Source organism: Arvicanthis niloticus, chromosome 1 (assembly GCF_011762505.2).
Source record: "Arvicanthis niloticus isolate mArvNil1 chromosome 1, mArvNil1.pat.X, whole genome shotgun sequence".
Taxonomy (NCBI): domain Eukaryota; kingdom Metazoa; phylum Chordata; class Mammalia; order Rodentia; family Muridae; genus Arvicanthis; species Arvicanthis niloticus.
Genome location: NC_047658.1, coordinates 118875961 through 118902441, shown reverse-complemented (window position 1 = coordinate 118902441; position 26481 = coordinate 118875961). Strand labels below are relative to the sequence as shown.

Below are 26481 nucleotides of genomic sequence, written 5' to 3'. Positions count from 1 at the left end.
GGATCACGGGACAGCCTCACCTGGCCTCTTGGAGGACTTACGGAGCCCGAGGCGGCCAACCAAGCGAGGCCCCGCCCCCGAGGCCCCGCCTTTTTCTAACTGCCGGAGGCCGCAGTACCCGGATGAGAGCGAGAGTACGGGTACGCAGACAAAACCGGCCTTCTCTTTGGTCTATTACGCCCTAAGAGGCCGTCTGCTAACTCCCCTAACCGCGATCCGCGCCCCTTCCCTTCCTCAGATTCTGCCTCCTTCCCTCCTCCATAGCTCCAGGCGTCCTCGGGGTTTTCCCTCTTTTAGAACAGGAAGGGCTGCGGAGGACTAGACTGGGGAGAGAGGTGACCGACCATCTGTGCACATCCCAGAGTAGAATCATGCTTTCTTTTGCTTAACTCTTCTTCGAGCTCCTCCTGATCCATCTCATCGAATTTCCTCAACTGACTTTAGAACAGTCATCTCAGCCTCACACATCACCTGGGGCTCTGATTGTTCATCTCTTAGTTTCTCCAGAAATGAAAGGGCCCCCTACTAAATTACCTGCTAGCACTGTTAGTGCCCCTACTGCGATACAAATTCTGAGCTCATACACAACGCTGAAATTACACAGAAAGAGCCTTAAACACCCAGGTGACTAGTGCAATCAGCCCTGCAGATCCAGGCCCCAAACTTCAGACAGCCTCCATGCCCCCAACCCCACAGGAGGCAAGGGGCAGCAGAAGCTGAGGCCTGAAGCATCTCCAGAATGCAAGGCCTAAGAGGGTCAGTTTAACTACAGCTCTCCCTAGTAAGCTGAGGCAGTGATAGGTGGATCTAGGTCTAAACCAACGTCTAAGAGCTAGGTATGAACCAGGTGGAACTAAAGATGATTTATACCACCTCAGCTGGGACTCTGCTTAACTCTGGAGAACTGGTTGACTAATGGGAACATTAGGCTTTGCAGCAAGGCTAGACATGGGCTCAAATTCTAACTGTTACCAACACAATCTTAAGACAACTCACTAGAGCTTTCCATCTGTATTCCAGAAGTAAAATAGGATCACAGAGCTGACTCACTACTAGTGTGGCCAGCTAGAAAGGTAAAGGTCTTTGTACATTTTCTCCTTCCCAGCTTTAAGCTGGACATGATGCCAGACATTGCCTGTGGGTGTGAACTTTGGTCAGCCCCATGCTCCTCTCCATTCCTAGCCCACGAACTAGAGTTTGGACTTGGATCAAAGTCTGAGGCAGCTCCCTAATTCTTAAGGCACAGGAGGCATGATACTGCCAATCGATTGCCGATACCTTCCGAAGCTCAAGTCCTTTCTGCCCCTGTAGGTGCTGCTGCTGTCTCTACTTCAGACCAGGCAGCAGTCAGGACTGTCCACCCTGCCGCATCTCAGAGCAGAAGTGTGAGCTCAGCTTGCTTCAGAGCTTTCCCACCATGGTGAGTCCTGTGGGGGCCACAATAGAGGGAGGGCCATGGGGATCCCCACTCTGAGCACCCGGAATCTCTCTATTTCCCATCTGAGAGGATGCTGCCTCCTGGGGTTCTGAAGACAAGAGTTTCATTTTGTATCTCCAGGCTTAATCCCTGTTCCCTTTCCTGTGGGTGGAGCACTGGGCCAAGCCAGGTCTGAGGCTGACCTGAGGGACTCTGAAACCCCTATGGCCGGGATCGCAGGCATGCGTTTAGATCAGAACAACAAGTTACTTGCTGTGTAATAAGTCACTTTGCTTGTCAAGGAGGGAACTGGGAAGAATGATCTGGCACTTGCTCCTCAGCATGTGTGGGCTGCTCCCAGAGCAGGGGACTGCAGTGTGGGTGGGAGCTCACAGTGTCCCCGGGCTCTGCTTTAAAACTGATCTTGAACAGATCTGGGCTCGATTTCAGCCTCACCCCCACCACTGTGTTACTACTCTGCCAAAGGCTTGACTTGTCTGAGCCTCTCCTCTCCCCATCCCCATCTGCAGAACGGCAGACTAAGACCTGCTAGCAAGTGGCCACACGATGTTGATCAGACTAGAATCCTAGTGGCCTCACAGAGTACCTCCCCTTTCTTGCCTTTCCGTCCCCTTGTGTTACTGGGAAACAGGCATGGCTCTGGTGCAGGAATGGTTGGGAATCTCTTGAAGGGAGGCTAGGCTTGGAATTGACACCAACACCACACATGCAGGCATCCCCCTTTCCTCACCCTGTGCCTGCCACTTGGGAAAACAGCATGTGGCTGGGATGAACCTGGCAGGTCTAGGCATTGGCTGGCTGTGTGACTTTGTGCACAGTCATTTGTTGTGCTTCAGTTTTCTGTTGTTTGTACTAATCTTACCTCCAAAGGGTTGTTGGAAAAATTAAATTAGACACGTTCATAAGCACTTAGAAATGGGTCTGGCTCTTAGTGCTTAAGAAATGGAGCTCATCTTATTCTGCTTGTTGTCTGTTGGCCAGAGCTACTCTTGTCATCCTTAAGCAGGTATTACGGCCTTGGCCCTTGTTAAATGAAGAAAAGCCTGGCAGGAAGACATCAGCGCTTCATTTTGCATAAAGGCTCAGAAAAGAGGCAGGAAGTGTGTCTTGTGGAGACCTAGGTCAGCTGGGACCACTAGGTGGCGCCAGCAATCTCCTCTGAATCCACTTTGAGGCTCACTCTTCCATGCCTCCAGAGGACAAAGGCTGCATCCCAGCCCACAACAGTTATTTAGCTAGCTCTAGCTTTTCAAAGCCTGTTCACAAAAGGGACTATAGCACCTTTTTAGTGAGCTTTTCTCATAACACTGGTATAAGCCCTAGTAAATCACTGTTTCCCAGAGGAAGATTTGAGCCCAAAACAGATGTTTGTTCCGAGTTCTCATAGCTAATGACAGGCAGGAATGGTGTTTGATACCAAGTCCCACTGACTCTAGAGCCTGGGCTCACAACTACTTTGGTCCCACATAGCTCCCCTCTGACTACACACCCTGTAAAGACTCAGCTGAACCCAGAGGTATTCTCCAGGGTTCTTAGGCCAGCCTTTGCACACCCTCTCTCCTAAGTAGGTCCATAGCTCACAGTGTAACTGCCCTGGCAGAATGCAAACATTCGAAAGAGACATTTCACCCCTTCCCCCTTCCTATTAGCTATCAGACTGCTGAAACAATGCGTGCAAGAAATTGGAATTTTCCCAGGAATCTCATGCTGGGGGAGGTAAAAACAGAAGCCCTGACACTTAGCCAGGGGCAACAGCCAGGAAGAGATTCCACATGTTTCTGACAACGTTTCAGCCACCTGCAAGAGAGGGATGAGTCAGTGTCAGACAGAACCACACCTTGACCGGAACTGACTAAGCTTTTTATTTGTTTCAGTGTTTTATTTTTATATTTATTTATTTGTATGTTTGTTTTGTTTCTGTCTCCTGAGTTCTGGAATTAAAGGAATACACCACCACAACCTGGCTTGTTTCAGTTTTTATGTGTCAGTTTGAGACACATGGGTCTCCTGTAGCTCAGGCTGGCCTCCAACTTTCTGTGTGGCTGATGCTAACCTTGAACTCCAGAGCCTCCAGCCTCCACCTCCTAAGGCCTGTGCTACCATACCCAGCTAGAACTACTGGACTATACATACCTCTTGCTCTCTATTTAAACCTAAACCTATATCAGTGCCCTGAAGATGGCCTTGGACATGGGGGAGTAACAATGGACCTCTTTATTTGTTCTTGCTCCCAGTAAGGACATATTGGTGAATTGATAAATAATAAACAATTAGATAAATTATTATAAAACATAAATTATGAGTAAATTGATAAATCTCCTATCTCTGCTTTTTACTGGTGTTTCTTTAATTGGCCTGTTGAGGACATGTAGCTGAGTATAGTTTATTAGGCTCCTAGAACTCAGGCTTTGACCCTAACGATTCCTTTTCACAAGATTCTTCCTGTGGCTTGTGAGGCCCCTGCCTACCTCTTCCTGCCAACCATGTTGCTTGCGACACTATGTCATCCTGATGCTTCCGAGAGCCACTATTCTATTATATACCCCATATCTTGGCATGCTTCCTTCTGCCCAGAATATCTTACACTCCCCTTCCCAATGCCTACATGTCTCTTACTTGTTCTTCATAAACACTTCCCAGGTCCCTTCAGGAGACTGAGGTCCTTTTCTTCTGTGCTGCCATGCACATGTATGTCCTTCTCATGTAGCATGTAAGAATGATATCTGTGCTCCCATGGAGGGCAAGAATAGCATCCTACTCTCCGTGAATATGCAGGGCCAAGCACTGGGCCCTGCCACTCTGCATGAGTGGTCTAGCTATATAGCCCATGAAAACCAGTTGTGGTGTCAACTGGGTGGGTGTGGGGCCTGCCCAAGTTCTCCACCATCATAGAAGCCTCAACCTAAAACCTACCTCCTCTAACAGAAACAGACAGGTACCCAATTTTATTTTTTTTTTTTCTAGTGAGAACACCAACTTCCCCATGTGCTTTACATAGAAGCTGATTTTCAGGATACAGAGAAATCATGGTATAAAGGCCTATTAGTTAAATAAACACTGAATACAAAGTTAAAAGTTGAGAAGTCACAGGCACAATCAACTGGTACTTAAGGCACCACTGTGTCCTTAAAATTCCTAGGTGGTTTCTATAATTCCTTTCTCCTGACATGAAACTCCTGGAGAAATTTGGCACAATAATGTTGCTGGGCAGGCAAGATGGGGGACCCTTCTGACTACACTCTGAACCTCTTGTTTCTTGTCCTTCCTCTACAGATCTCCAAGAAGATGGTGAATTCTGTGGAAGGGTGTGCTGATGATGCCCTGACTGGGGTAGTGGCCTCTAACCCTGACTTGCAGCTCCTGCAAGGACACCGTGTAGCCCTACGTTCTGACCTGGACAGCCTCAAGGGCCGGGTAGCACTTCTGTCAGGTGGAGGCTCAGGCCATGAGCCTGCCCATGCCGGTGACTATCTTGTGTTATTTGTAAGGGGTGCTGGCCAGAGCAGAGTAGGAGATCCTAGGAGATGTTCAGTGCTAGTGTGAGGTACCAGACAGACAATGCTGAGGCCAGAGTTAGGAATGGGCCCAGTCTCCATCCTCCCACTGCCCCCAGGTACTCCACGCCCAGTCATAGCCTTTCTCTGCACCTGGATTCTTACAGCTCTAGAAATGCAAGGTTGAGCCAGATAACAGCCCCCCCTGCCCCCCAGCCTCAAGAGTTGGTGGTTTCAAAAGTCTTCCTGGCCTGTTTTTCCAGTCCAGCTGACCCAACACCTCCATGAAACTCTCTTGACCCTGAAAGCACAAATTAGGACCCCTCTTCTGCAACCCTGTCATGCCTTTCCCCACAGCTGAACCATCCTAGGAGATTTCCTGTTTGATGCCAGGGATGCAGTCCTTGTTAGGAGCTCCTAGAGCAGGCCTCAGACTTGATGTCAGTTTACTCTTCCTGTTCACCTTCAGTATTCTGCTTACTCATTCAGCACATACTAGTGAGCCCACTGTATGCTTGGCCCTGTACAGAGCATGCATGTGAATCAGGCAAGATCCTCCCCTGTAGAACTTTTATGCCCCATTCTGAGAAGACAGATGTGAATAAGAGCAGTCCAGAGAGCCTTGCGGGTTATACCAGACTCTAGAATAAACAGTGAGGAGCAAGAGAGATGACTCAGCGCTTAAAAGTACTTGTTCTTGCAGAAGACCTGGGTTCAGTTCCTGGCACCGACATAGCAGCTCACAACCATCTGTAACTCCAGTTTCAGGGGAACCACTGTCCTCTCTGACTTCCACAAGCACTAGGCACACATGTGGTGCCATGCTGCACATATATACACACTTGCAAAACACTCAGATAAAATAAAACAAATCTTTTTCCAAAATTTTATGTAAAAGAAGAAGAACAGGAGGAAGAACAGAAAATGGTGGGCGTAGACAAGAGTTCTTCAGGGTGGGAAGGGGGAAGCTCCTTCAAGATGACTCCTGTGTAGGGGTTAGCCATAGCGCAAGCACATAGTAGGGCTTACCTACATGGATCTCAGGCATGTGGGAAGCCCCAGGGATAACAGACCTAGATTCTACCCAGCACCTTTATTTCTCTTTCTCCAGGTTTTATCGGGAAGGGAATGCTGACAGGTGTCATTGCAGGATCTGTGTTTGCCTCTCCTCCTGTGGGCAGCATCCTGGCAGCCATTAGAGCTGTGGCCCAGGCAGGCACAGGTCAGGCTTGCATGTACAAAAGAATGCTGTGGGTGGGCACTGTGGGGTGGGTAAGGCAAGGCTTAATGATACCATGCTACTGCTCCTGCAGCGGGCACCCTCCTCATTGTGAAGAACTACACTGGGGATCGGCTCAACTTTGGACTTGCCATGGAGCAGGCCAAGGCCGAGGGCATCTCTGTGGAGATGGTGGTAGTTGAGGATGACAGCGCCTTCACTGTCCTCAAGAAGACAGGCCGGCGTGGCCTGTGCGGCACAATACTTATCCACAAGGTTAGCCTCCCAACCCTGGGACACTGAGTCACCAGCCATTTCTTTTCCCTGACCCACCAAGTCTCCACCATTACTACAGCCATTAACCCTAGAATGCAGGCATTCTCCTAAACCAGTTCTCTTCCCTTCCCTTCATATGGGGAGATGTAGTCACATGCCCTTCCTAGCTTTTCTTCCAGTGCAGGACAGGTCCTTATATCCTGCCCCAACTACCTTCACATGGGGTCACAACTGCACTTACTTTCTTCTCACTAGGCTACCGTATTTGCTTCCTGCACTCCTGCCTTGCCAGTGAGGTGGCCACACTAACCCCAGAGATATCTTTATAAAATACAGAAGGTTGAGACTAGAGGGTTTTGAATTTGAAACTAGCTTGGACAACATAGTGAGACTGTGTCAAAACAACAAAAACAGTGTATATACTTGCCCAATTTTTATCTCATTGAGAATACCTTAGGTTCCCACAGTCAGCTCAAGCTCCTTGGTTGGGATTCCCACCACACTCTTAATTTTTTTATTTGAGGGCTGGAGAAGCAGTTAAGATCACTGGTTGCTCTTGCAGAGAACCTGGGTTCAGTTCCTATCACTTGCCATCGTAGGTCACCATTGCCTGTAACTCCAGTTCCAAGGGAGGCCAGAAGAGGGCGTAGGATCCCCTGGAACTGGAGTTAGAGACAGTTTGAGCTGCCATGTGGGTACTGGGAACCAAACCTGGGTCCTGTACAAGAGCAGCAAGTGCTTTTAACTGCTGAACCACCTCTCCAGCCACTCTACCAACACATTGTTGTCCCACCTCGCTGCACAGCATCTTTACCTTCTTCTAATGCTCGCTCTGTGAACATCAGATCCCTCCCTGTACCTTTTGGACTGGAGCTCATCTCTGTGACTTTATGTATGTCACATCTGTGCCCTGCACAGTCCTTTATTTGGCCAGCCTTCTGTGGCCTGGCTCACCCCTGACATTCTGTTGAGGCTGATGGTGCACCATGTGGTACTCTGCCTGATGGCCTCAGCACCCTGAGCTACTCCTGATCCATGTGTCACCTTGCAGTAATCTTCAGTTTGCATCTTTGCTTCTCTTCCTCAGACTCTGAGTTCCCTGAAAGCAGGACTATAATTCAGTCATCCTTTTTCCTTTCCAGCTTAGTAGATTCTTGATGAAAACGGAGTAACAGGGTAGATAAATGAATGGAATAAGAGTAAATAGAGAGCCGGGCGGTGGTGACGCACACCTTTAATCCCAGCACTTGGGAAGCAGAGGCAGGTGGATTTCTGAGTTCGAGGCCAGCCTGGTCTACAGAGTGAGTTCCAGGACAGCCAGGACTACACAGAGAAACCGTCTCGAAACCCCCCCACCCACCCCCCTAAAAAAAAAAGAGTAAATGGAGCTCTGGGAGAAAGCTCTATGAATCAGGAACATGACCAGCAATGGCTCTGTGACACTGAACAAATAACCCCCTTCTCTAGGCCCATTTCTCTCTTTTCAAAGTCCATTCCAGCTCTACTAGACTAGAGGGAAGGAGAAGAGGGAGAAGATGGAAGGGGGGGGGGAAGAGAGAACAAATGACAGAGAGAGGGAGAGGGGGAGAGGGAGGGAGACAGAGAGAGAGAGAGAGAGAGAGAGAGAGAGAGAGATTGATTGATTAATTGATTGATTACTGGAAATGGGCTTTATGCATGCTAGGCAAGCCTTCTACCATGGAGCCACACACCCATTCCCAAACGGAAACTCTTGAAGACTCCTCTAAGCAGGTATATTGTGAATTAGGAGAGGACATTCTTCTACCTTAAACGTGATGGACCAGGTTTAGTGTAGAAATCCTGAGATTCTCCCAACAAGAAAGTTCTTCCCAGCCTCTCTTCTGCTCCCACTGATCAGTGACTCCTCCATCCACCATTCCCCCATCTCTCTGGGTGGCTACAGGTGGCAGGTGCTCTGGCTGAGGAAGGTATGGAGCTGAAGGAGATCACAAAGAGGGTGAGCATGATCGCCAAGACCATGGGTGAGTGTCAGCCCAGGGATGGGAGGATTGTGGCAGACATGGGGACGCAGAGCAGGCTCCTATCAGCTGCACCCGGAGCCTTTCCAAGTTATTTCCTGGAGGCTAGAAGATCCTCTGGAGAGAGCCTGGCAGCCTTGGTTACCAGAGATTAGACTCTCTTCCTAAGATGAAGAGTTGGGCAGCCTGCTTAGAGAAGAGGATGCCCATGGCCAGGGCATCCTTGGCATTGCTGCTGCCATCTTGCTGCCTGCTGCAAACAATAGAACCACCATCTCTTTTATGCTTCATTTTTCCTAGGTACCCTGGGGGTGAGTTTGTCTTCCTGCAGTGTCCCTGGTGCCACACGCACCTTTGAGCTTGCAGCTGATGAAATGGAGCTAGGCCTAGGTAAGCATGTGCCCACCATGCCCCTGCCATGACTGGTCCTTGCCTGCCTTGGAGGGATTGGAGTTGTCTAGCTAGTCCTCCCTGTTTATTTGATGTCCCTCAGGTGGTCTCTAGACTCAGATATGTGCACTTGAGGCATAACCTAGTCTTTATCCTGCCTGACTTTTTGAGTTTGCCATTTGTGCCCAGGCTGTGGACACAGAGAGTCATGTTCCTCTTATCTCACTTTTACCCATATCATTCCATGTTCTCCTGCTCCAGCCCCAGTACACCGGACCCTTTTGGTCCAAAGGACACCTTTTCTGTGACTGACATGTTCCACTTCTTCCCATGTGTTTCTAACACAATAGGTATTAGTGTCCCCCAGCTTCTAAGACTTCTCAACTAGCTCTACTGCCACGCCATCTGCTGCCCTGTTTCATTACTCTTTTTCTACCCACTTTCCACACCCATTGTGCCTAGTCTAGTGCTGAATACTGTGTGCCACTGATAAAAGCATGGAAAGACAATTAGGCTGTGAGCCAACCAGTAATGACCACATCTCTCCATAGGGATCCATGGGGAAGCTGGTGTTCAACGGATAAAGGTAAGTAGGCTCCCTGCTCAGCCCAGCCCAGCCCCGAGGGCTCCCAGACATGGCTCACTACTACTTCTTCTGACAGATAGCACCTGTTGATCAGATTGTCACTCTTATGCTTGACCACATGACAAACACCTCCAATGTATCCCACGTATCTGTAAAGTCAGGTGAGGAGCCTATTGTTCCCATTCTCCAAGCCTTTCCTGCCCCCTTTCACAGAAGTCACCAAAGGTATCACTGAGGGTGTCACATCTATCAACAGGATCTTCAGTGGTGCTGATAGTCAACAATCTGGGTGGCCTGTCTTTCCTGGAACTGAGCATCATAGCTGATGCTGCCATACGCTTGCTGGGTGAGCCAACCACACAAGAGGACCATTAGCCCTTTGTGTTTTCTTTGAAACAATGTTTCACTATGTAGCCCTGGCTGGCTTGAGCTTACTATGTAGACCAGACTGGTGTTAAACTCACAAATATCCTCTTACTTTTGTCTCCATGCCCAACTCCCTTAACTCTTTGAACCTGGTTTGAAACTGGGCATAAGAAAAGCAGTTGAGGCAGTGTCCTGTCATGGCCGAGAACATCAGCTGAGTAGTCAGTTACACAAGCTTGAGTTAAATTGTCACTTTTGCCACTTAATGGCTGGGGTCCCAAGTCTGCTAGTAATAATAACAACACCTGCCTTATAGGGTGGTTATGAGAATTAAATGAGATTAAGTATAGGTAAGACACCTGGCACCTTATTCTAAGAACTCAGTAAATGACAGCTTTAACACACCAGTCCCTCAAGAGAGGATATATCCAAGGTATGTGGTAATGGGCTGTCACTGACAGATGCTTTAAGGAAATCAGGCCATTTCCCTACTCATCAAAGACTTCAACCTTCTAAGTCCTTGTTTTGCTGTTTGATTTCTTTTTAAGATGCTCTGGGTAGTTCCCTTTCCCATTCACAGGGTTCTTTGCTTGGCATTGCAGAGGGCCGTGGGGTGAAGGTCGCCCGTGCCCTGGTGGGGACCTTTATGTCAGCGCTAGAGATGCGTGGTGTTTCCCTTACTTTGATGCTTGTGGATGAACCCCTGCTGAAGCTAATAGGTGAGAGCTGGACCCTGGAAGCATTGCTGGGAGGAATCATCTATCCACAGGTTCTATCCTAGAGACCACATTAGGGCTGATGGTGACAGTCTGGGCTCTAAACCTATGAAGAAGGCCTTTTCTGGTTTTTCAGCCTTCAGCTCTCATCCAACTCTGGAAAGTTGGTATTAGTGTCTATCTCACATCTGCCTTACCGTCTCTCCAGGACATATCTTCACCTCAGTATGCAGTACACACTTAGCATACCCTTATCAGTTTGGACCCACTTCTTGTAGACAGCTTAGGGAACCAATCTCCAGGGCCAGGTGGAGAGTCTAGCCTCCACTTGATCTTGTCTGAAAACGTTATGTGGCTGCCTCTAGATGCTGAAACTACTGCAAAAGCCTGGCCTCACATGACCAAGGTCTCTGTGACTGGGAGGAATCGGATTCGGGCAGCTCCTATAGAGCCTCCAGAAGCCCCTGAAGCCACTGCAGCAGGAGGTACTGGGTCCTGCTGATGAGGAGGGGCAATCATACTTGGTGGTCAAGACTTTGCCTTGAATGTAGTGTACAGAAACCTTGGCACCCATACTTCACACACTGGTGAAGTTTAGCATCCTGACCCCTTTCTAGGTGTAGCATCAAAGCAGATGACACTCGTGCTGGATCGGGTATGCACCACCCTCATCGGACTGGAGGAGCACCTGAATGCCTTGGACAGGGCTGCTGGTGATGGAGATTGTGGTTCTACCCATAGCCGTGCTGCCAAAGGTTGGCCTCTTTGTGACACTCGGGCATTTCATACTAGTGCTTAGATTTGGACATTCCAGGAAACAATTTCAAGAATGTTTAGGCACTTTTTTGGAGTTGCTGCTTTCCTTCACCAGTTGAGGCAATTTGCCATACCTTGGCATACCTCTCACCTTGTTTTCCCAAAAGAAATGAGCTTCCCACACTACAAATTGGGAGAGTGGTTGCAGAAAGAAACTCCACTCTGCTGCCCTTAGCACTCTCAATTTCCCACACCATCAAAAGTTCATGTTTATCTCACTGTCCAAGAAGGATGGACTCAGCTGAGTGGTACACAACTTTAATCCCAGCACTCAGGAGGCAAAGGCTGGAGGATTTCAGAGTTCAAGGCCAGCCTGGTCTTCAGAGTTGAGTTCCAGGACAGCCAGGGCTACACAGAGAAACCCTGTCATAAAAAAATAAAATAAAATAAAATCAGCACCTACCTGAAGCCAAGCAGCACTCCTATCTCATCTCCACAGTTACAAAAGTGAATGAAGCCAGGCAATGGTGGCTCATAAGAATTTCCAGGCCAACTTAGGGTGATAAGAAAGAGAAGAGAAACAAACAAGCAGGTAGAAAACATATTCTTCAGGAAATAAGACCAATCAGGAAACACTAGCAAAGATCAGGGAGAGAAAGTGGATAGCACCTCTGAAGGGCCACCTGTCTTTACTTGCAGCCATTCAGGGCTGGCTAAAGGAAGGCCCAACTCTAGCCAGCCCTGCCCAGGTACTCTCCAAACTGTCTGTCCTGCTGCTGGAGAGGATGGGAGGCTCATCTGGGGCGGTGAGTAGAAGTTGAAGGGACAGGCTGATGGGGAGGAATGCAGGCTTGGCTGGGTGCCGGCCAGCCCTGTGTAATTAGCATTTGGGTCCTCCCCAGCTCTATGGCCTGTTCCTGACTGCAGCTGCCCAGCCTCTCAAGGCCAAGACTGACCTCCCAAACTGGTCTGCTGCCATGGATGCCGGCCTAGATGCCATGCAGAAGTGAGCCAGCACCCCATCCATGTCTTAACACCAGGGGTGTGCTGGGGAGGTGATTGATATATGGTTCTGCTCCCAGCTAGACCCTGTCCTTACACCTAAAGTAACCACCTTGCTCGTTCTGCCAGGTATGGAAAGGCTGCACCAGGAGACAGGACAATGGTATGTATTCAGGATGTTCCCCTTTTGAGCCTACAAGCCCTAAAGCTACCCTCAGGGTCACGGCTTCTTAACTCCCCTTTCTCTGACCTTGTTCAGCTGGATTCTCTGTGGGCAGCAGCGCAGGAGCTCCAAGCCTGGAAGAGCCCAGGGGCCAGTCTCCTCCCAGTCCTGACTAAAGCAGTCAAGGTGAGTGACACTCAGCTGGACAATCAAGAAGCCACCAAGCTCCAATCTCTAGGTGGCCTTAAGCAAGTCAATGGCCTCTTTTCACTGTCATTTCCACCTTTATAAAACAGGGGTAAGCACCTATCTCAGAAAGTACTTGTGTTGCTAGGAAGATACATTAAGCCTAGCCTAGTACCTGGGCTGAGGCTCAGCAAATATGGGCCCCTTTCCTTGCCGGAAGCAGATAAGAGGTGACCTTTCCACTGGATGATGGTTCAGAGATTACTGGCAGAATGGGACAAAGGATTTAGGCTCAGATCCCAGGGGCCTAGAATCATGTTTTGGAGCCAACTTCCACTGCTCCTCAGAGTGCTGAAGCTGCAGCCGAGGCCACCAAGAACATGGAAGCCGGTGCTGGGAGAGCTAGTTATATCAGCTCTGCACAACTAGATCAGCCAGACCCTGGAGCAGTCGCAGTTGCTGCCATCTTCCGTGCCATCCTGGAGGTCTTGCAGACACAGGGAGCATAACTGCTCTCCTCTTCAGTTCCTCTCCCTGTTTGTTACTTCCTCTTGCCTTCAGATGGTCACCTCCCTCCCTCACCCTGACACCCATCCTCTGCATGGAGCAGGACATCCTTTCCCACCTCCAGAACTGTTCCATGAAGATAGTACTGGCTGGGTGGGTCACATGCCCGGGCAGCACTGTTCTTTTTCCCTCCTCAGGAAGAGGAGTCCCTCAGATCTTGTCCACCCCACCCTAACCAGCTCTGGATGTCAGTGATTTGGCTTTTCCTCAGTACAACATAGCCTCTAACTGGGTATACCCATTTGGTTTCAAGATTCCAGGCCTCTTCCTCTGGAAGGCCTCCTATACCCAGCCAGTATATGAAAGAAAGCTAATAAAATCCATTGAAGCCATAGGACTTTATCCCTGGTTACAGTGACCATGACTCATTTCTTGTCAGGCACTTCATCACCTGTGCTCCATACAAGTTCTGCTCAGCTGGGCTGCTTCCCTGGGGTCTGCTTCCCCAGGCGCCCCTTTCCTTCCCCAGCACACAGCATGCCAACGTACAGCAGAGTGGCAAAGAGGTTTTTCTCTGCACCAGATCAACAACTGAGAGACTTCAGAAATTACATGGGCATTGGGTTCCCAGAAGACATAGACTTACTGTGTTTTGAGGCTCTGGTATAGCTCAGAAGTTGTAGTCATATCAGTTCCAAGGTCTGTCTAGAGCAATTATTGCCTATGTCCTGACCAGCTGAAAGGCAGATGACTGGTGCCTGGTGGAGACACCATACATACAGCTCAGACTGGGCATGCCATCCTCAGTGTAGGGAGGTGATTCAAGGCACTAGCAGGTCCTATCCATGACATGAAGTCTGGTTCTGTTTTAAGCCAGCAATGGGAACTCATGCCCATATTTGGCTAGCAGAGATCTGTAAAACTGAATAATACCCATCTCAAGACAGCTCACTGGTTAGTAGCCTGAAGGTCTAACAACTTGAATTTGATCACCAGATCCCATTAGGTGCCAGGAGATAAAGTTGCCTTCTGGCCTCCACATGTGACGTGGCATGAATGTGCCTACACACACTAAGATTTTGGTTTTCAGAATGGTAAACATCTCAGGGACATAAAAACTCAGCTGAAGAGAGGATCCTAAGCAGCCTAGTGTTGTAGTGTTGTCACCAGAATACGTGTGTCACCATCTATAACTGGTCATACTAAGAAAGGGACCCCATCATCTGTGTTACTCAGATTAGGCACTGGGATTCCTTAGCCTCTGGGCCTAGAGTCCCCTCTTAATCTGCTCCATCAAAAGTCCCTGGCAAAAAAACTGGGCATCAGCATGTACAGATACATGTACCCAGCAAAGGAAAAGGTGTCAAATACTGACTTGTGGATTCCAACTCTGTCACCCAGCAGAGTGACATCAGGTAACTCTACTTGCCTGCCCCACTCCACTCCTTTTGGAGTCCTGTTTTCCAGACTTTAAGGCAGAGGACACTCCTTTCCTAATGAAAGATGTGTCCTACAGCCATTCATTATGAAGGACACCTACACAGATTTAAATAGCATGTAATTCCGGGACACAACCATGGATTTCTGGTTGGCCTTCTCTGCTTCTGTAAGGATCAAACCTGACCTGAGGTCTTTGTAAATTGTCAAAACTCTGATTTAACCACAATGCAGTGTCAGCAAAGAATGTTTGTGTTTCAACAGAACTCCACGAAAATTTATCTCCAATGTGATGGAATTAAGGGGTTGGACCTTGAGCCCAGCCTGGTGGCTCACACCTTTAGTCTGAGCACTCTGGCAGCAGAGGACAGGCAGATCTCTGTGAGTTCAAGGACACCCTGGTCTACATAGCAAGTTCCAACTCCATAGTGAGACCCTATCTCAAGAATAAATAAAAAGAGGTGAGACCTTTGTTAAGTGATTAGGGGCGATAGTGGGACCAGGCCCTTCTACATGGGATATAGTCATCATTTATAAGGGTCTGGGAGCAACTCGTACTCTGTACCATGTGAAGCCACGGTACTGAGATGGCAGGGGACGTCGTCCTTACCAGACACCTGTTGTTTCCTTCATCTTTGACATCTAGCCTCCAGAAGTATGAGAAATAAGTGTTTTTGTTTAACATTATTTTTTAAAAAGTCTGAACAAAAGAGACCCTTTAATGTTTAAAAACACATTTAATAGAAATCAGATTTATGAATTAAAATACCCACTCATGAGTGAACCAGGAAGATGCTCGTGCAGGTGCCAAGCAGTCATCCCAATGGTGTTCAGGCTTCATTTAGTCAGCAAGTCCATGCCAGCCCTCCTCCCAACTTCTGGCAGCTGGGTTGAAGTTCAGCCTGGTAGCTATCTGCAGAGAGCGCAGGAACCCAACTAACTCTTCCTACCTGCCTACTGAGAGACCTGGCAGGGCTTTGTCTTTGAAGGCATGAAGTGCTACAGACTAACACAAAGGAGTGGGGCAAGACTCCTCCTTCTCTACCGAGTTTCTATTCAGGGGAAGAGCAAAGATCACATTCTGGCATATCATGGAGGGGAGCTGGGTGACCTTTGGGGGAACAGAAGCACCCACTACTCAATAAGGAGCACCTCTGAAGGCAGCAGCAGTGAACAGCTCCCAGAACTCTGCCCAGCAACTCGCTTCATAATGCTGATTTCAATTTCATAGTGGGCTGGGGCCCTGTCGGGAGAGCATAACTAGAGGAGGCAGGAAAGCCCATACCCACAAGGGGGTAGAAAGGAAGGCCAAAGAAACCTCTCACTTATCACTGGGATTCTAAGCACAGGACATCTGTTCTTGGGAGAACTGTTTAACAGGGCTCGTAGGGCTACCTGAGGGGGACAGGCATGTAAGTCACAGGGAAAGGGCAGGATCCAGGCAGCAGCTGGAGCAGCAACTAGAAGAAGGGGAACCACATGGTCACAATACACACAATACAGCACATCAAAGTGAAAAGAGCAGAGTATCGGGCACCTGACTTTACAGCAAAGGCTTCTCCAGCTGCCACTGTCCCATGAGTTACCCCTCAATGCAACTGCCCACCCAAATGCCCACCCAGGACAGAGGAAGAGGAAGCCGACCTAGCTGAGACAAATGCTCCCACAGAGAGCAGACTTTATATTTTCCACATGTGGACTACATTTGAACCCTAGCTTTGGCTTCTACCACATCCCTAGGAATGGTAAGGAAAGCAGCCCGAAAATCTGCAGACCAGCAGAAGAGACATGAATGACCAAGGCAAGGAAGTCCTTGTGCAAATGGAGAACCTGAAAAATAATGGCAACAAGTCAAAGCCATCAAGAAAAGCAGATGAGCAGCAAGTGGCTGGAGAGAGCAAGCCTGGGAGTAGCAAGTTTGGTCTCTGGCCTAAGAGAAGTCTGTTGGTGAAACCAGCCAGGAGCCCCAGGACAGCAGAGCTTCTGGGGGAGCAGAGACTGCATCGCCGACTGTTCCCAGGAGCCCCTGACCGCTTCACTCCCTGTCATGCAACAGGGGCTGGAAAGAAGGAAGATGCACAGGGGTTAAAGACATGACCTCCAAAGAGCCTGAGCCTCAGGAGGCACAGCAGGCCCGAGCTGCTCAGACAGACCCTCAACCTGCAGGGTGAACCCAGGCAAGCCACCAGATCTTTCAGGGAGGCCCAAAAGTTCCCGAGACTGGTCTATAGCATATCTTTCCACATCTGCCAGATGCCTCAGTGCCCAAGAACAGGCAAGACCTGCTTTAAGCACTTGATGTGTCACTAAGCACTTGTCCCACTATTCTTGCCACAGAGTTGTCAGAACCTCAACCAGGCTCAAGCCTCTCCACATGTCATCTCACAGAGCCAAGGAATCTTGCAGGTGAAGGAGGACACCAGAGTGCCCATTGACCACTTAACTTAATCTGTACCTTCAAGCTGCTTGGCTTCCCACCTGGCTACAGAGCCAATCTTCTTAGCAAAGTGCTAAGAAGTCCTTCTTGGGTCCTTCTCTAGACCTGGCCTTACCCCACCTAGAATGGGAGACAAGCAGCCATACCTGTCTGTCAGTCAGAGATCCTGGATCTGGACGCTTCCATGAAGAAGCCAGAAGAACATATAGAACCAGCAAGCCAAAAGCCACCACCAAGAGCCCTGTGCTGTTGGCAAACACAGCCTCACCAGGCAGGCTGGAATAGGGCTTGGTGGCATTTTTCCTGGAAAGAACAAAATAATGTGGGCCTTTAGAAGATCTACTTTTTTTTCCTAGCAAGAGACTAGATTCCTACAACCTGGAATTAACATACTACATCCCTATCATAATGACAGGCAGGAACTGTAATGTTTTAGCTATGGGAAAAATGAGGCTCCTAGTGAAACGAGCCTGCCCACCTTTATATAACTAGTACATAGTACAACCAAGATCTAAACCCCAGGGCTGATTTCCAATGTTATCTGCTATTCACTCTACCAAACTGCCTCAAAACCCAGGACAACAGTGACTAGACATACAGGTTCTGGAGGCAGACAGCCTAACTCAGTTCCCACTTCTGCCGTTTACTGGCTCTGTGTTCTTAGGTAAGTTGCTCTGTGCTTCAGTACGCTTTTTCTTGTTTGACAAAGTCTCAGTATGTAGCCCTGCCAGGCTTGGAACTCACTATGTAGAGCAAGCTGGCCTTGACCTCAGAGACCTGCCTGCCTATGCTGTTAGGATTAAAGGCAGCCAGCCACTATGCCTAGCTCATTACATTCTCTCATGCTAACAGCACCAGATGTTGTAGAGTGCTTAAGATGATTAAAGGTGAGGTGCTTTGAGCAGTTTCTGATGAACAAAAGGTGCTGTGTCACTTACTTAGTAAGTACTGCCAGTTTACCAATTTCAACCTAAAGGCCAGTTAATTCTATCACCTTCCAGATCAAGAATTGGACTCAAGCCCTCCATTGGCTGTCCTGTGATTATAGGATGTAACTCCTGAAGCCCCTACTCCCTCCCATATGTCTTAGTGTTAGAGGCCCCTTGAAACTTACAAAACAAAGAAAAGCTTCTCATTGATGCCAGAAATTACAGATGTGATCGACAGGGAAAGGATACAGGCTCCAAAGAAGACATGCACAGGTTTCAGGATGCTTCGCAGCCACTGGGATGCCCAGGGCAGGAGAAAGACGGCAAAGCCCAGGAACCACTGTGGACACAAGGAAAGAAGTCCATGGGGCTATTGACAATTGTGCCCATTCAGCTACAGTGCCTCCTGCTGGTCACTATCCTACTCCCCCTTTTTCAACTCAAATATTCCCACCATACTCAGCCCTGACCACACACCACACATTACTGTCATCTGACTATTTCTATTATACAGCAACAAATTTGTGAAGGGCTTGTAGCAAATACTCAGAAAACTTAGCCGTCCTTGTTAACCTTGGTTTCTGGCCAGTCCTAGCCCATAAACAATTCAAGTACAGGACAGGCACTGGAATACTGAAATTACTTTTTAGAACTGTTTTTGGTTCAAAGAGGGAAGAATGGAAAAAGCAGAAAAGAGGCTGCATTGGAGTCAGCATGACATGCGAGATACAAAGTCAGGAGGACAGACGAGCAGTGTGACGGGTATAAGGAACCTTCAACAAAGGCGGAGTCCAAGTTTCACAGGACTTAAATAGCGAGTCTACAGAATATAAGGCCCTCCCCAGGCAAGGGGCAGAGAGAATACTGGGAGCTGAGGCTAGTGCAGCCATGCCCAAAGCACACGGTACCCACAGGGACTCAGAAGGAAGAGGCAGAGGACACCTACCTGGCAGGCGAAGAGGATGACAGTGGTGATGCCCAGCCAGCTATGCAGGGAGTAGAGGTGTGCGATTTTTGAATGGTTGTGAAACCGAAAGACGGCAATCAGCCCCACAACAGTGAGGGTGAAGGCCAGCAGGTGCAGTGCTGCATGGAGAACTTTCCAGGGCAGCTTGGGCCCCACCCACGATGAAGGCAGGCGGTACACAAGTGAGGCTGCAGAGAGAACAGTCCCAGGGCTTAGCCACATCACCTTACACTCCCCTGATGTGACCCTACACAGCCTCTCAACAAGCAGAAGTAAGTGCCAGTACATTGATTCCTGTCCTGATTGGTTTCTTGTCAACTTCATACAAACTAGTTATCTGAGAAGAGGAAATCCCTGAGAAGTTGAAAAATCCCTGCTCATCAGATTGCCTACAGGCAAGTCTTTAGAGCATTTTCTTGATTAATGATTGATATGGGAGGGCCAAGCTCACTTTAGGTAGTATCATCCCTGGGCTGGGCTGGCGGTCCTAGATGGTATAAAAGAGTAGGGCTGGAGAGATGGCTCAGTGGTTAACAACACTAGTGGCTCTGCCAGAGGATTTGAGTTCAATCCACATGATGGCTCACAACCATCTGTAACTACAGTACCAGGGGGATCTGACAGCCTCTTCTAGTCTCTGAAGGTACTGGATACACAGGGTACAGAGACATACATACAAGCAAAACAGCCATAGACTCAAAAACAATGATTAAAAAGATTTAAAAGAAAAAAAAGAGTGCCGGGCGGTGGTGGCCGGCTTTAATCTCAGCACTCAGGAGGCAGAGGCAGGCAGATTTCTGAGTTCCAGGCCAGCCTGGTCTACAGAGTGAGTTCCAGGACAGCCAGGGCTACACAGAGAAACCCTGTCTCGAAAAACCAAAAAAAAAAAAAAAAAAAAAAAAAAAAAAGAAAAGAAGGAAAGAGGGAGGGAGGGAGGGAGGGAGGGAGAGAGGGAGGAAGGAAGAAAGAAAGCAGGCCGAAGAAGCCATGAGGAGCAACCCGGTAAGCTGCCTTCTTCCAAAGCTTCTGTTCAGTTCCTGCCACCTTCTCTTTCATGCTGGACTAAAAGTGTAAAGTAAAATAATCCTTTCATCCCCAAGTTGTTGTTGGTCATGTTGTTTTATTACAGCAGTAGAACCTCTAGCTAAGTCTGCTCAGCAACTGCTCAGCAGACTCAGCAACTGCAGGAGGCAGCTGGCCAGGAACAGAGGCAAGAAGGGCCCGTTAAAATGGGAGTTTTTTCAAACTGCCCTGCCTCTATCCTGAATGCAGTTTTGTGGGCTGATGAGCACTGTCTCTCCAGGTCTCATCACAGTGAATCCATCTAGCCAAGCTGGTTAAGAACCCAGGCTGAGGATGTAGCTTGTGAGGAGACCCTGTCTCAAAAAACAAAGTGGGGTTCACAAGATAGCTCAGCAGGTAAAAGCACTTGCCACATAAGTCAAAGAACTTCAGTGTGATCCCTAGAACCCACAGTTAAAACAAAGAACTGACTTTTGGTTTTTGTTGTTGTTGTTGGTTTTTTTTTTTTTTTTTTTGGTTTTTCAAGACAGGGTTTCTCTGTGTAGCCCTGGCTGTCCTGGAACTCACTCTGTAGACCAGGCTGGCCTGGAACTCAGAAATCTGCCTGCCTCTGCCTCCCAAGTGCTGGGATTAAAGGCATGTGCCACCACCGCCCGGCAAGAACTGACTCTTAAAAGTTGTCCTCTGATTTCTACATGCATGCTGTGGCATGCTCATGCCCATGTACACACACACACACACACACACACACACACACACACACACACAAACGCATCACCACCACACCAGTAATAAATAACATAGCAAAGAATTTAGGACAGAGCATAGTAGTACATGCCTTTAACCCCAGCACTTGGGAAGCAGAGGCAGGTGGATTTCTGTGAGTTCAAGGAAAACCTGGTAGAGTTACATGTTTACACACATGTGCATGTGCATATACATACATCATATACATCATAAGAAAACAGTCAAGAACCAGAGGGATGATGTGTGAAGTATACACAGTGAGCGGCTGTTGACAATGCTATCATCATTTCCATCCTACAACTGGGAAACACAGGGTCCAAACAGACTTGAACGCATGGGGCAAAGATGGATCCTTGACCCAACTGTAATACAAGAGGCTTTAACTTCTTTCTCTCTAGAGCAGGGGCCAAAATTCAGTGCCAGGCTAAATCTAGCCTGCTGCCTAATTCTCGGAATAAAGCTTCACTGAGACACAGTTATGCTCATGCGTGTTATATACTTTCCATGGCTGCTCCCATGATATGATGCCTGTGCCCAAATTCATTCTCTCTCTCTCTCTCTCTCTCTCTCTCTCACACACACACACACACACACACACACACACACACAGCCCACTACCATCACCTCCACACCAATAATGAATAACATAGAAGCAGAGCAATACAGGTTACAATCATACCATTACAAAGCTTGAAAAAAATTAGGCTCTAGTCCTTTTACACAAAGTTTTGCTGACCCTGTCTCAGAGTATCTGTGAAGCTGTCCCTACACTTTCCACTTCTTCCTCCAAATGATAGCTGGTTCCAGGGACAACCCAATTCACCCTGCCATGGTAGCCTCAAACTCAACCCTCCTTGAGAGGCTAAGTGCTACCAGGCCTAGGCCTAGGCCACAGCATGCCTCCCACACTATGAACTCAGTACTCACCAGCTCCATAGAGCACCACCATGCCAGAAACCATGAGCACTGGGTGCCAGTTAAACATGTGCACAGTGCCATCCCAGGCAAAGCCACCACGCCAGTACTGCATCCAATAGGTAGTGAAGAGGATGCACATTGATCCCAGGGATCCCAGCACCATGCAGGATAGGTAAAACCATCCTGAAGCCATTCTGATCAAGAACTCCTAGAAGAAGCAGAAATCACACGTTCTAGCTGACCATGGCTGACCCACATAGCAGCCAAAGGAAGTAACACTGACCTCCCTTTCTGTCTGTGGTATGGAATCTTTTGCTTCAGTTCCCCTGTCCGCATATGGCCTCAATGCTGAGGTAAGCTCACAATGAGTGAGGCCCCACCCCTGCACCTGGCAGGGCACAGACCAAGTATAGCACTCTGGTGAGATGACAAGGCTCTGGACTCACAGCCTTGGTACTGACTAGCCGCTCTACACAGAACCAGAAGGTAAAAAATGACTGCCACGCCCAACTCAGTTAAGGCACAAATATTAAAACCCTAACTGCTTAGACCAGACCACAAATTCCCTAGGTTACAGCATAAGGCAGCAAACCCATAATCTAATGGGGTAAACATGTTCTAGGCTGGGTATTCCTTAAACAAAATGACTGGGTGCAGGGCTAGAGAGGCGGCACAGCAGTTAAGGGCATTTTTTTGTTGTCTTGTTTTTGTTTTTCAAGACAAGGTTTCTCTGTGTAGCCCTGGCTGTCCTGGAGCTCACCCTATAGACCAGGCTGGCCTCAAACTCGGAGATCCTTTGCCTCCTGAATGCTGGATTAAAGGTGTATGGCCATACATATAAATTTTTTTTTTTTTTTTAATGATTGGGTGTTAAAGAGTTGTAAATGGCAAAGGATTTTGGATTTGGGAATATTTGAATGTTGCATGTTTTAAGCGAAAATTTTGGTGACCAAAATTTTAGGTCTGGCTGGGCATGGTGACACAAGCCTTTAAGCAGAGCCCTTAGAAGGCAGAGGCAGAAGGATTTCTGTGAGTTTGACGACAGCTGGTCTACAAGTTCCTAGCACATTCCTGGACAGCCAGGGCTACAGAGAGAACCTATCTCAACCCTGGCTTAATATAAAACAAAGCAAAACAAAACAACAAAACCAGAGGCAGACAGATCTCTGAGTAAAAGGCCAGTCCTGTCTACAGAGTGAGTTCTAGGATAGCCAGGACTACACAGAGAAACCCTGTCTCAAACAAACAAACAAGTTTTAAAGTTTCAGAATCTTCTGGACTTTTAGCTAGGGATGTTCAATCCCTTCCATTATGTCATCTGTGAAAAAGTTCTATGTGCTCCCATTTCTTTATAAAAAGGTCTTCCTTGCAAAGAATGAATTCCATGGAGTCAGATTTCAACACCAGAACCCTCCACTCCTCTCCATGAACTGAGGGTATCCCTTGGCTGTTTGTACACCTGAAACTTACTTCTGCTTTCTCTTCTCTGGGGAAAGTCCAAAGGAGAAAAAGAGGAAGCAAGAACTCATGGTCTAGAAAATGATTATTTTTAGATTTCCACCAACTCAGCTTTCAGGTTTTCTCTGGTGAGTATTTATGTCACAAGAAGTTATTCTTTAAAACCAGCTGAGGGGCTAGCTTTGTAGTTTAATGACAAGGGCAGGCATGAGTTAGATTCCATCACCATATACACACTTTTTTAAAAAGGCCAGGCAAGCAGAAAAGACCCAGCCTTGCATCCAGTAAATACACACCAAGAAGGTAATGATGTGGTTTCTTGATATTGAGGAAGAATAGCCAATAATGCCCAAGGAGGGGCAATATTCACATCCTCACCTTTAGGCCCAGCACAAGGCTCACAGAAAGGTGGCCTGATCTCTGATTTTCACCGTCCGAGCACCCCGATGTGTCCTCTGAAACAAAAGCATGGAAATAAAAATTATTAATTGAACACCAGCTTTAAGCACTAGAAACTGATATACAGTCCCACTTACCGCTCTTGGTAACTCTGAGGACTATCACCCCAATCTTATACATGAGGAAACTAAAGTTCAGACGCACAGTAACTACTACCAGGACCCAGCAAGTCCACAGGAGTTTCAAACCCTTGTCTATTTAGCTTTAAGGTCTTAGATCTTTTTCCTTATCCACAGGCTATAAGATCACAACAAAAAAAAAAAATGAAAGGACATTATTGAGAATCAAGTATTTTAACTTCACATTTGTTACTATCAGAGTATTTGAAAGAGAGAAAGTGTGTGTGTGAAGGTATGCCAAGTGATGTATATGCAGGTATCCACAAAAGCCAGAAAAGGTTGTAGGGGTCTCTGGAGCTAGAGTTACAGTTGGTTGTGGACCACCCAACTTGAGTACTATCTCTTTAGCCTAACCACTAACAAAACCTAAAGCTAGCTAAGTAAGGTGGTGTCTATGCCACTAGCTACTTGAAAGGCCGAATCAAAAGGATCATTCAAGTACAGGAGTTCAACATTAGCTTGAGCAACATAGTGAGACCAGCTCCCCCAACAAACAAAAACCTGAAGCTCATGGTTCCCATGCCTGCCCAGGCCTCTCTGCAGCCTGGGTTACATCTCATGACATGCCAGATAGCCATCCAACCAACAGCAGATGCTGGCCTCTCATAGGTGACTCTAGTTAGTAGCAATCTCTGAGAAAGAGCTGAGGGCTAGGGGGAAAACTATGTTTCATGACTAAGCTACTGGGTCCAGGGATTTACTACCCAGCCTCAGAGCTGCCTCCTTGATTCATGCAAGAGCAAAAAAGGTTTGGGATTATCAAGTGTCCACCATTTAACACAACCTCCACTTTTCCAGTGAAATGCTTCAGTTGTCTGACAAGGCTGATTTCTGCAGTTTGTTTATTTTCTTTTACAAAAGGAAAAAGGAGACAATGATCTCTTTGCCCATTGCCCACTCTCACCCCTTGAGTGAGTTCTATACAATGTTCTCTCTGTACACTGTCTACTTCATTTCTGGATCATGCCCCAGCTTTACCTTGTAATAAACTCTACATATCTTCTATCATGAAACTTAAAAGTAGAAGTGGTGGTACATGTCTATAATCCTAGTATTCCAGAGGTAAAAAGCAGAAGAATCAGAAGTTTGAGGTCATCCTCAGCTACATGTATATATAATAGCTGAGCCTAGCCTAGGCTAAATAAGACCCTAGCAAAAAAAAAAAAAAAAAAAAAGGAAGGGGTGTGGCATATGAAGAGAAAACTCTGAAGTTAAGAAGTTAACTGGTTTTTCAGCACACCACAGTTGAGTTTCCAGCACCTGCTCACATCTCCAAGGGACCAAATACCTACTTCTAGTCTCCACAGGAACCTACACACATGTACCACTGACATACAGACACATTTGAGGAAAAGGAAAGCCAAAACATTCCAAACGGACCTGCATCACTCCAGTTACAGGTGCTGGATGAGCGCACTTTGAAGCTGACTTAGAACAGACAGGACATTTTTCTGACAGAAGGCAGGAAAGTTAGTTACATGTTGTCTACAGTTCACAAATAAGCCCTCTGTTTTCCTAAAATAGCAAAAGCAAGGGAAAGAACACAGGGAAAGGCTGAGACTATGCTCTCACTTGCACTGAGAGAGCAGTTTAGTTCCAGACATGCTCACCACTGGCGAGTCTTGTGTCTTTGCTTGGCTGAACCCCACGATCAGGAAGGGAGTCCACAGGCTCTTTAGGCTGTGTAGGGCTTGTAGCCTCTATCACAACTATGTTCATTCTTGCCTGGTGTAATATAAGAACAGCCAGGAAGGGCATCTTAACAAGTGAACATGACTGTGCCTCATTAACACTGTAGACACTGATGTCTAAGTTTTACATGATTTTCACATTTCACATAATATGATCCCCCTGCCCCAATAGTTTAAATGTGTAGAAGCCACTCAGGGTTAGTTGTGGCCTATGGAGTGTGGTTTATCTATCCTGATTTAAGAAGTGTACCTAACCTCTATCTAATGTTTTCCTCAATTCTCTGGCTAAAGGATTCTCATAGGCTGAGCTAAAATAGTCCCAGGGTTAAGAAATGAACCTTCCATTACTCTCAGAAAAAGGCTGTACTCCAAACACAGCTACTTTTAGAAGTTAGAGCTACAAACAAACAGACCAAGGGGCAGAGTTTGTTGTTCCTTCCTCAAAGACGAAGGGACAATAAGAATCCCGGGGACCAGATTTAGAGTGCAAATCCTATAAACCCGCATCTTACAAAAGTACTGCAGCGCCAGGATCCAAAAAAGAGTAACTTGGACAGGCAAATGGGAAGTCTGGTACAGGCACCCAGTTCCTGTGTTCAGTTCCCAGAATTCATTTCCAAAGACAGCCCCTCTAAACAGCAGGACTCAGGAGTGAGTGACAAATAATATTCCTCTCAGGAGTGTGAATAAAGTCCACCTTAGCACAAGTGCTCACAGACCGGTCGGTCCTTCGTCCTTCGGACAGCCAGATCTATTCCAGGTGCAAGAGGGGTATGACGTTGACTCCCTTAGTCAAGTTGGTTCTAGCAGTTTTAGATGAGACGCCTTTTGAAAATCGTGAGAGCCTCTACAACCACCACCTGCGGTATGGAAGGGGAACGGGAAAAGTGTCCAATTCTTAAAAGGAGAAATAGGCTGAACGCCGAGTTATGACAGAGCGAAGCAAGGAAGCGGCGGAACCACCACTGGAACCCATATCCCGGCTTTCCCAGGCCGGGTTCTATCCCACCCTTAACAACACAGTGGGACACCTTGGGGGCAGGTCTCCGCGACCCGCTGGTCCGCCGGAGCTGCCACTCCCTAAGCTCTTCGTGGACTTCAGCGAACTGACTTTCCAGCAAGTCTGCAGACCACGGGATCTGCTACAAGAGGGCGCCACCTAAGCTTTTATAGGCTCTGCCACTTCCGGTGGTGAGC

At 47.8% G+C, this 26481-nt stretch overlaps 2 protein-coding genes across 14 annotated transcripts; one reads left to right on the top strand and one right to left on the bottom strand.

The window, feature by feature from the left end:
* Window positions 1-12: 12 nt before the first annotated feature.
* On the top strand, window positions 13-17276 carry Tkfc (triokinase and FMN cyclase). 4 transcript variants are annotated; one of them, XM_076917223.1, is made up of 19 exons: window positions 182-756; window positions 1021-1073; window positions 1312-1420; window positions 4712-4901; window positions 6044-6154; window positions 6246-6427; window positions 8352-8430; window positions 8728-8817; window positions 9369-9403; window positions 9480-9564; window positions 9660-9749; window positions 10372-10488; window positions 10851-10970; window positions 11103-11240; window positions 11941-12047; window positions 12144-12247; window positions 12373-12406; window positions 12503-12592; window positions 12940-17276. In XM_076917223.1, the coding sequence occupies exons 3-19, from the start codon at window positions 1418-1420 to the stop codon at window positions 13099-13101; spliced, it is 1737 nt and encodes a 578-aa protein (XP_076773338.1). In that variant the 5' UTR covers window positions 182-756; window positions 1021-1073; window positions 1312-1417; the 3' UTR covers window positions 13102-17276. The 4 variants fall into 4 exon arrangements, with proteins under 4 accessions (XP_034352874.1, XP_076773339.1, XP_034352873.1 ...); XM_034496983.2 differs by lacking the exons at window positions 182-756; window positions 1021-1073 and adding an exon at window positions 13-140; XM_034496982.2 differs by lacking the exon at window positions 1021-1073 and having other exon boundaries at window positions 152-756.
* On the bottom strand, window positions 15254-26473 carry Cyb561a3 (cytochrome b561 family member A3). Of its 10 annotated transcripts, none has more exons than XM_076917236.1 (9): window positions 26316-26457; window positions 25982-26144; window positions 25204-25318; window positions 23394-23470; window positions 21567-21765; window positions 18849-19057; window positions 18088-18242; window positions 17120-17276; window positions 15254-15449 (listed from the first exon to the last, which is right to left on the bottom strand). In XM_076917236.1, exons 3-9 carry the CDS (start codon window positions 25310-25312, stop codon window positions 15378-15380), a joined length of 978 nt encoding a protein of 325 aa, XP_076773351.1. In that variant the 5' UTR covers window positions 25313-25318; window positions 25982-26144; window positions 26316-26457; the 3' UTR covers window positions 15254-15377. The 10 variants fall into 10 exon arrangements, 9 of the variants coding, with proteins under 9 accessions (XP_076773351.1, XP_076773359.1, XP_076773367.1 ...); XM_076917244.1 differs by having other exon boundaries at window positions 26004-26144; XR_013105510.1 differs by lacking the exons at window positions 25982-26144; window positions 26316-26457 and adding an exon at window positions 15932-16595 and having other exon boundaries at window positions 25204-25776.
* Between the last annotated feature and the right edge of the window lie 8 nt (window positions 26474-26481).

Coding starts and splice junctions, on each gene's coding strand:
- Tkfc (XM_034496982.2), top strand. Junction 6,428..8,351: donor GCACAATACTTATCCACAAG/GTTAGCCTCCCA, acceptor GGGTGGCTACAG/GTGGCAGGTGCTCTGGCTGA. Junction 9,565..9,659: donor CCACGTATCTGTAAAGTCAG/GTGAGGAGCCTA, acceptor ATCTATCAACAG/GATCTTCAGTGGTGCTGATA.
- Cyb561a3 (XM_076917226.1), bottom strand. CDS start 25,351: ATGCCCTTCCTGGCTGTTCTTATATTACACCAGGCAAGAATGAACATA. Junction 21,766..23,393: donor GCCTTGTGCTGGGCCTAAAG/GTGAGGATGTGA, acceptor TGCTTCTTCTAG/GAGTTCTTGATCAGAATGGC. Junction 17,277..18,087: donor GAGAAGCTTTTCTTTGTTTT/GTAAGTTTCAAG, acceptor TGTTCTTTCCAG/GAAAAATGCCACCAAGCCCT.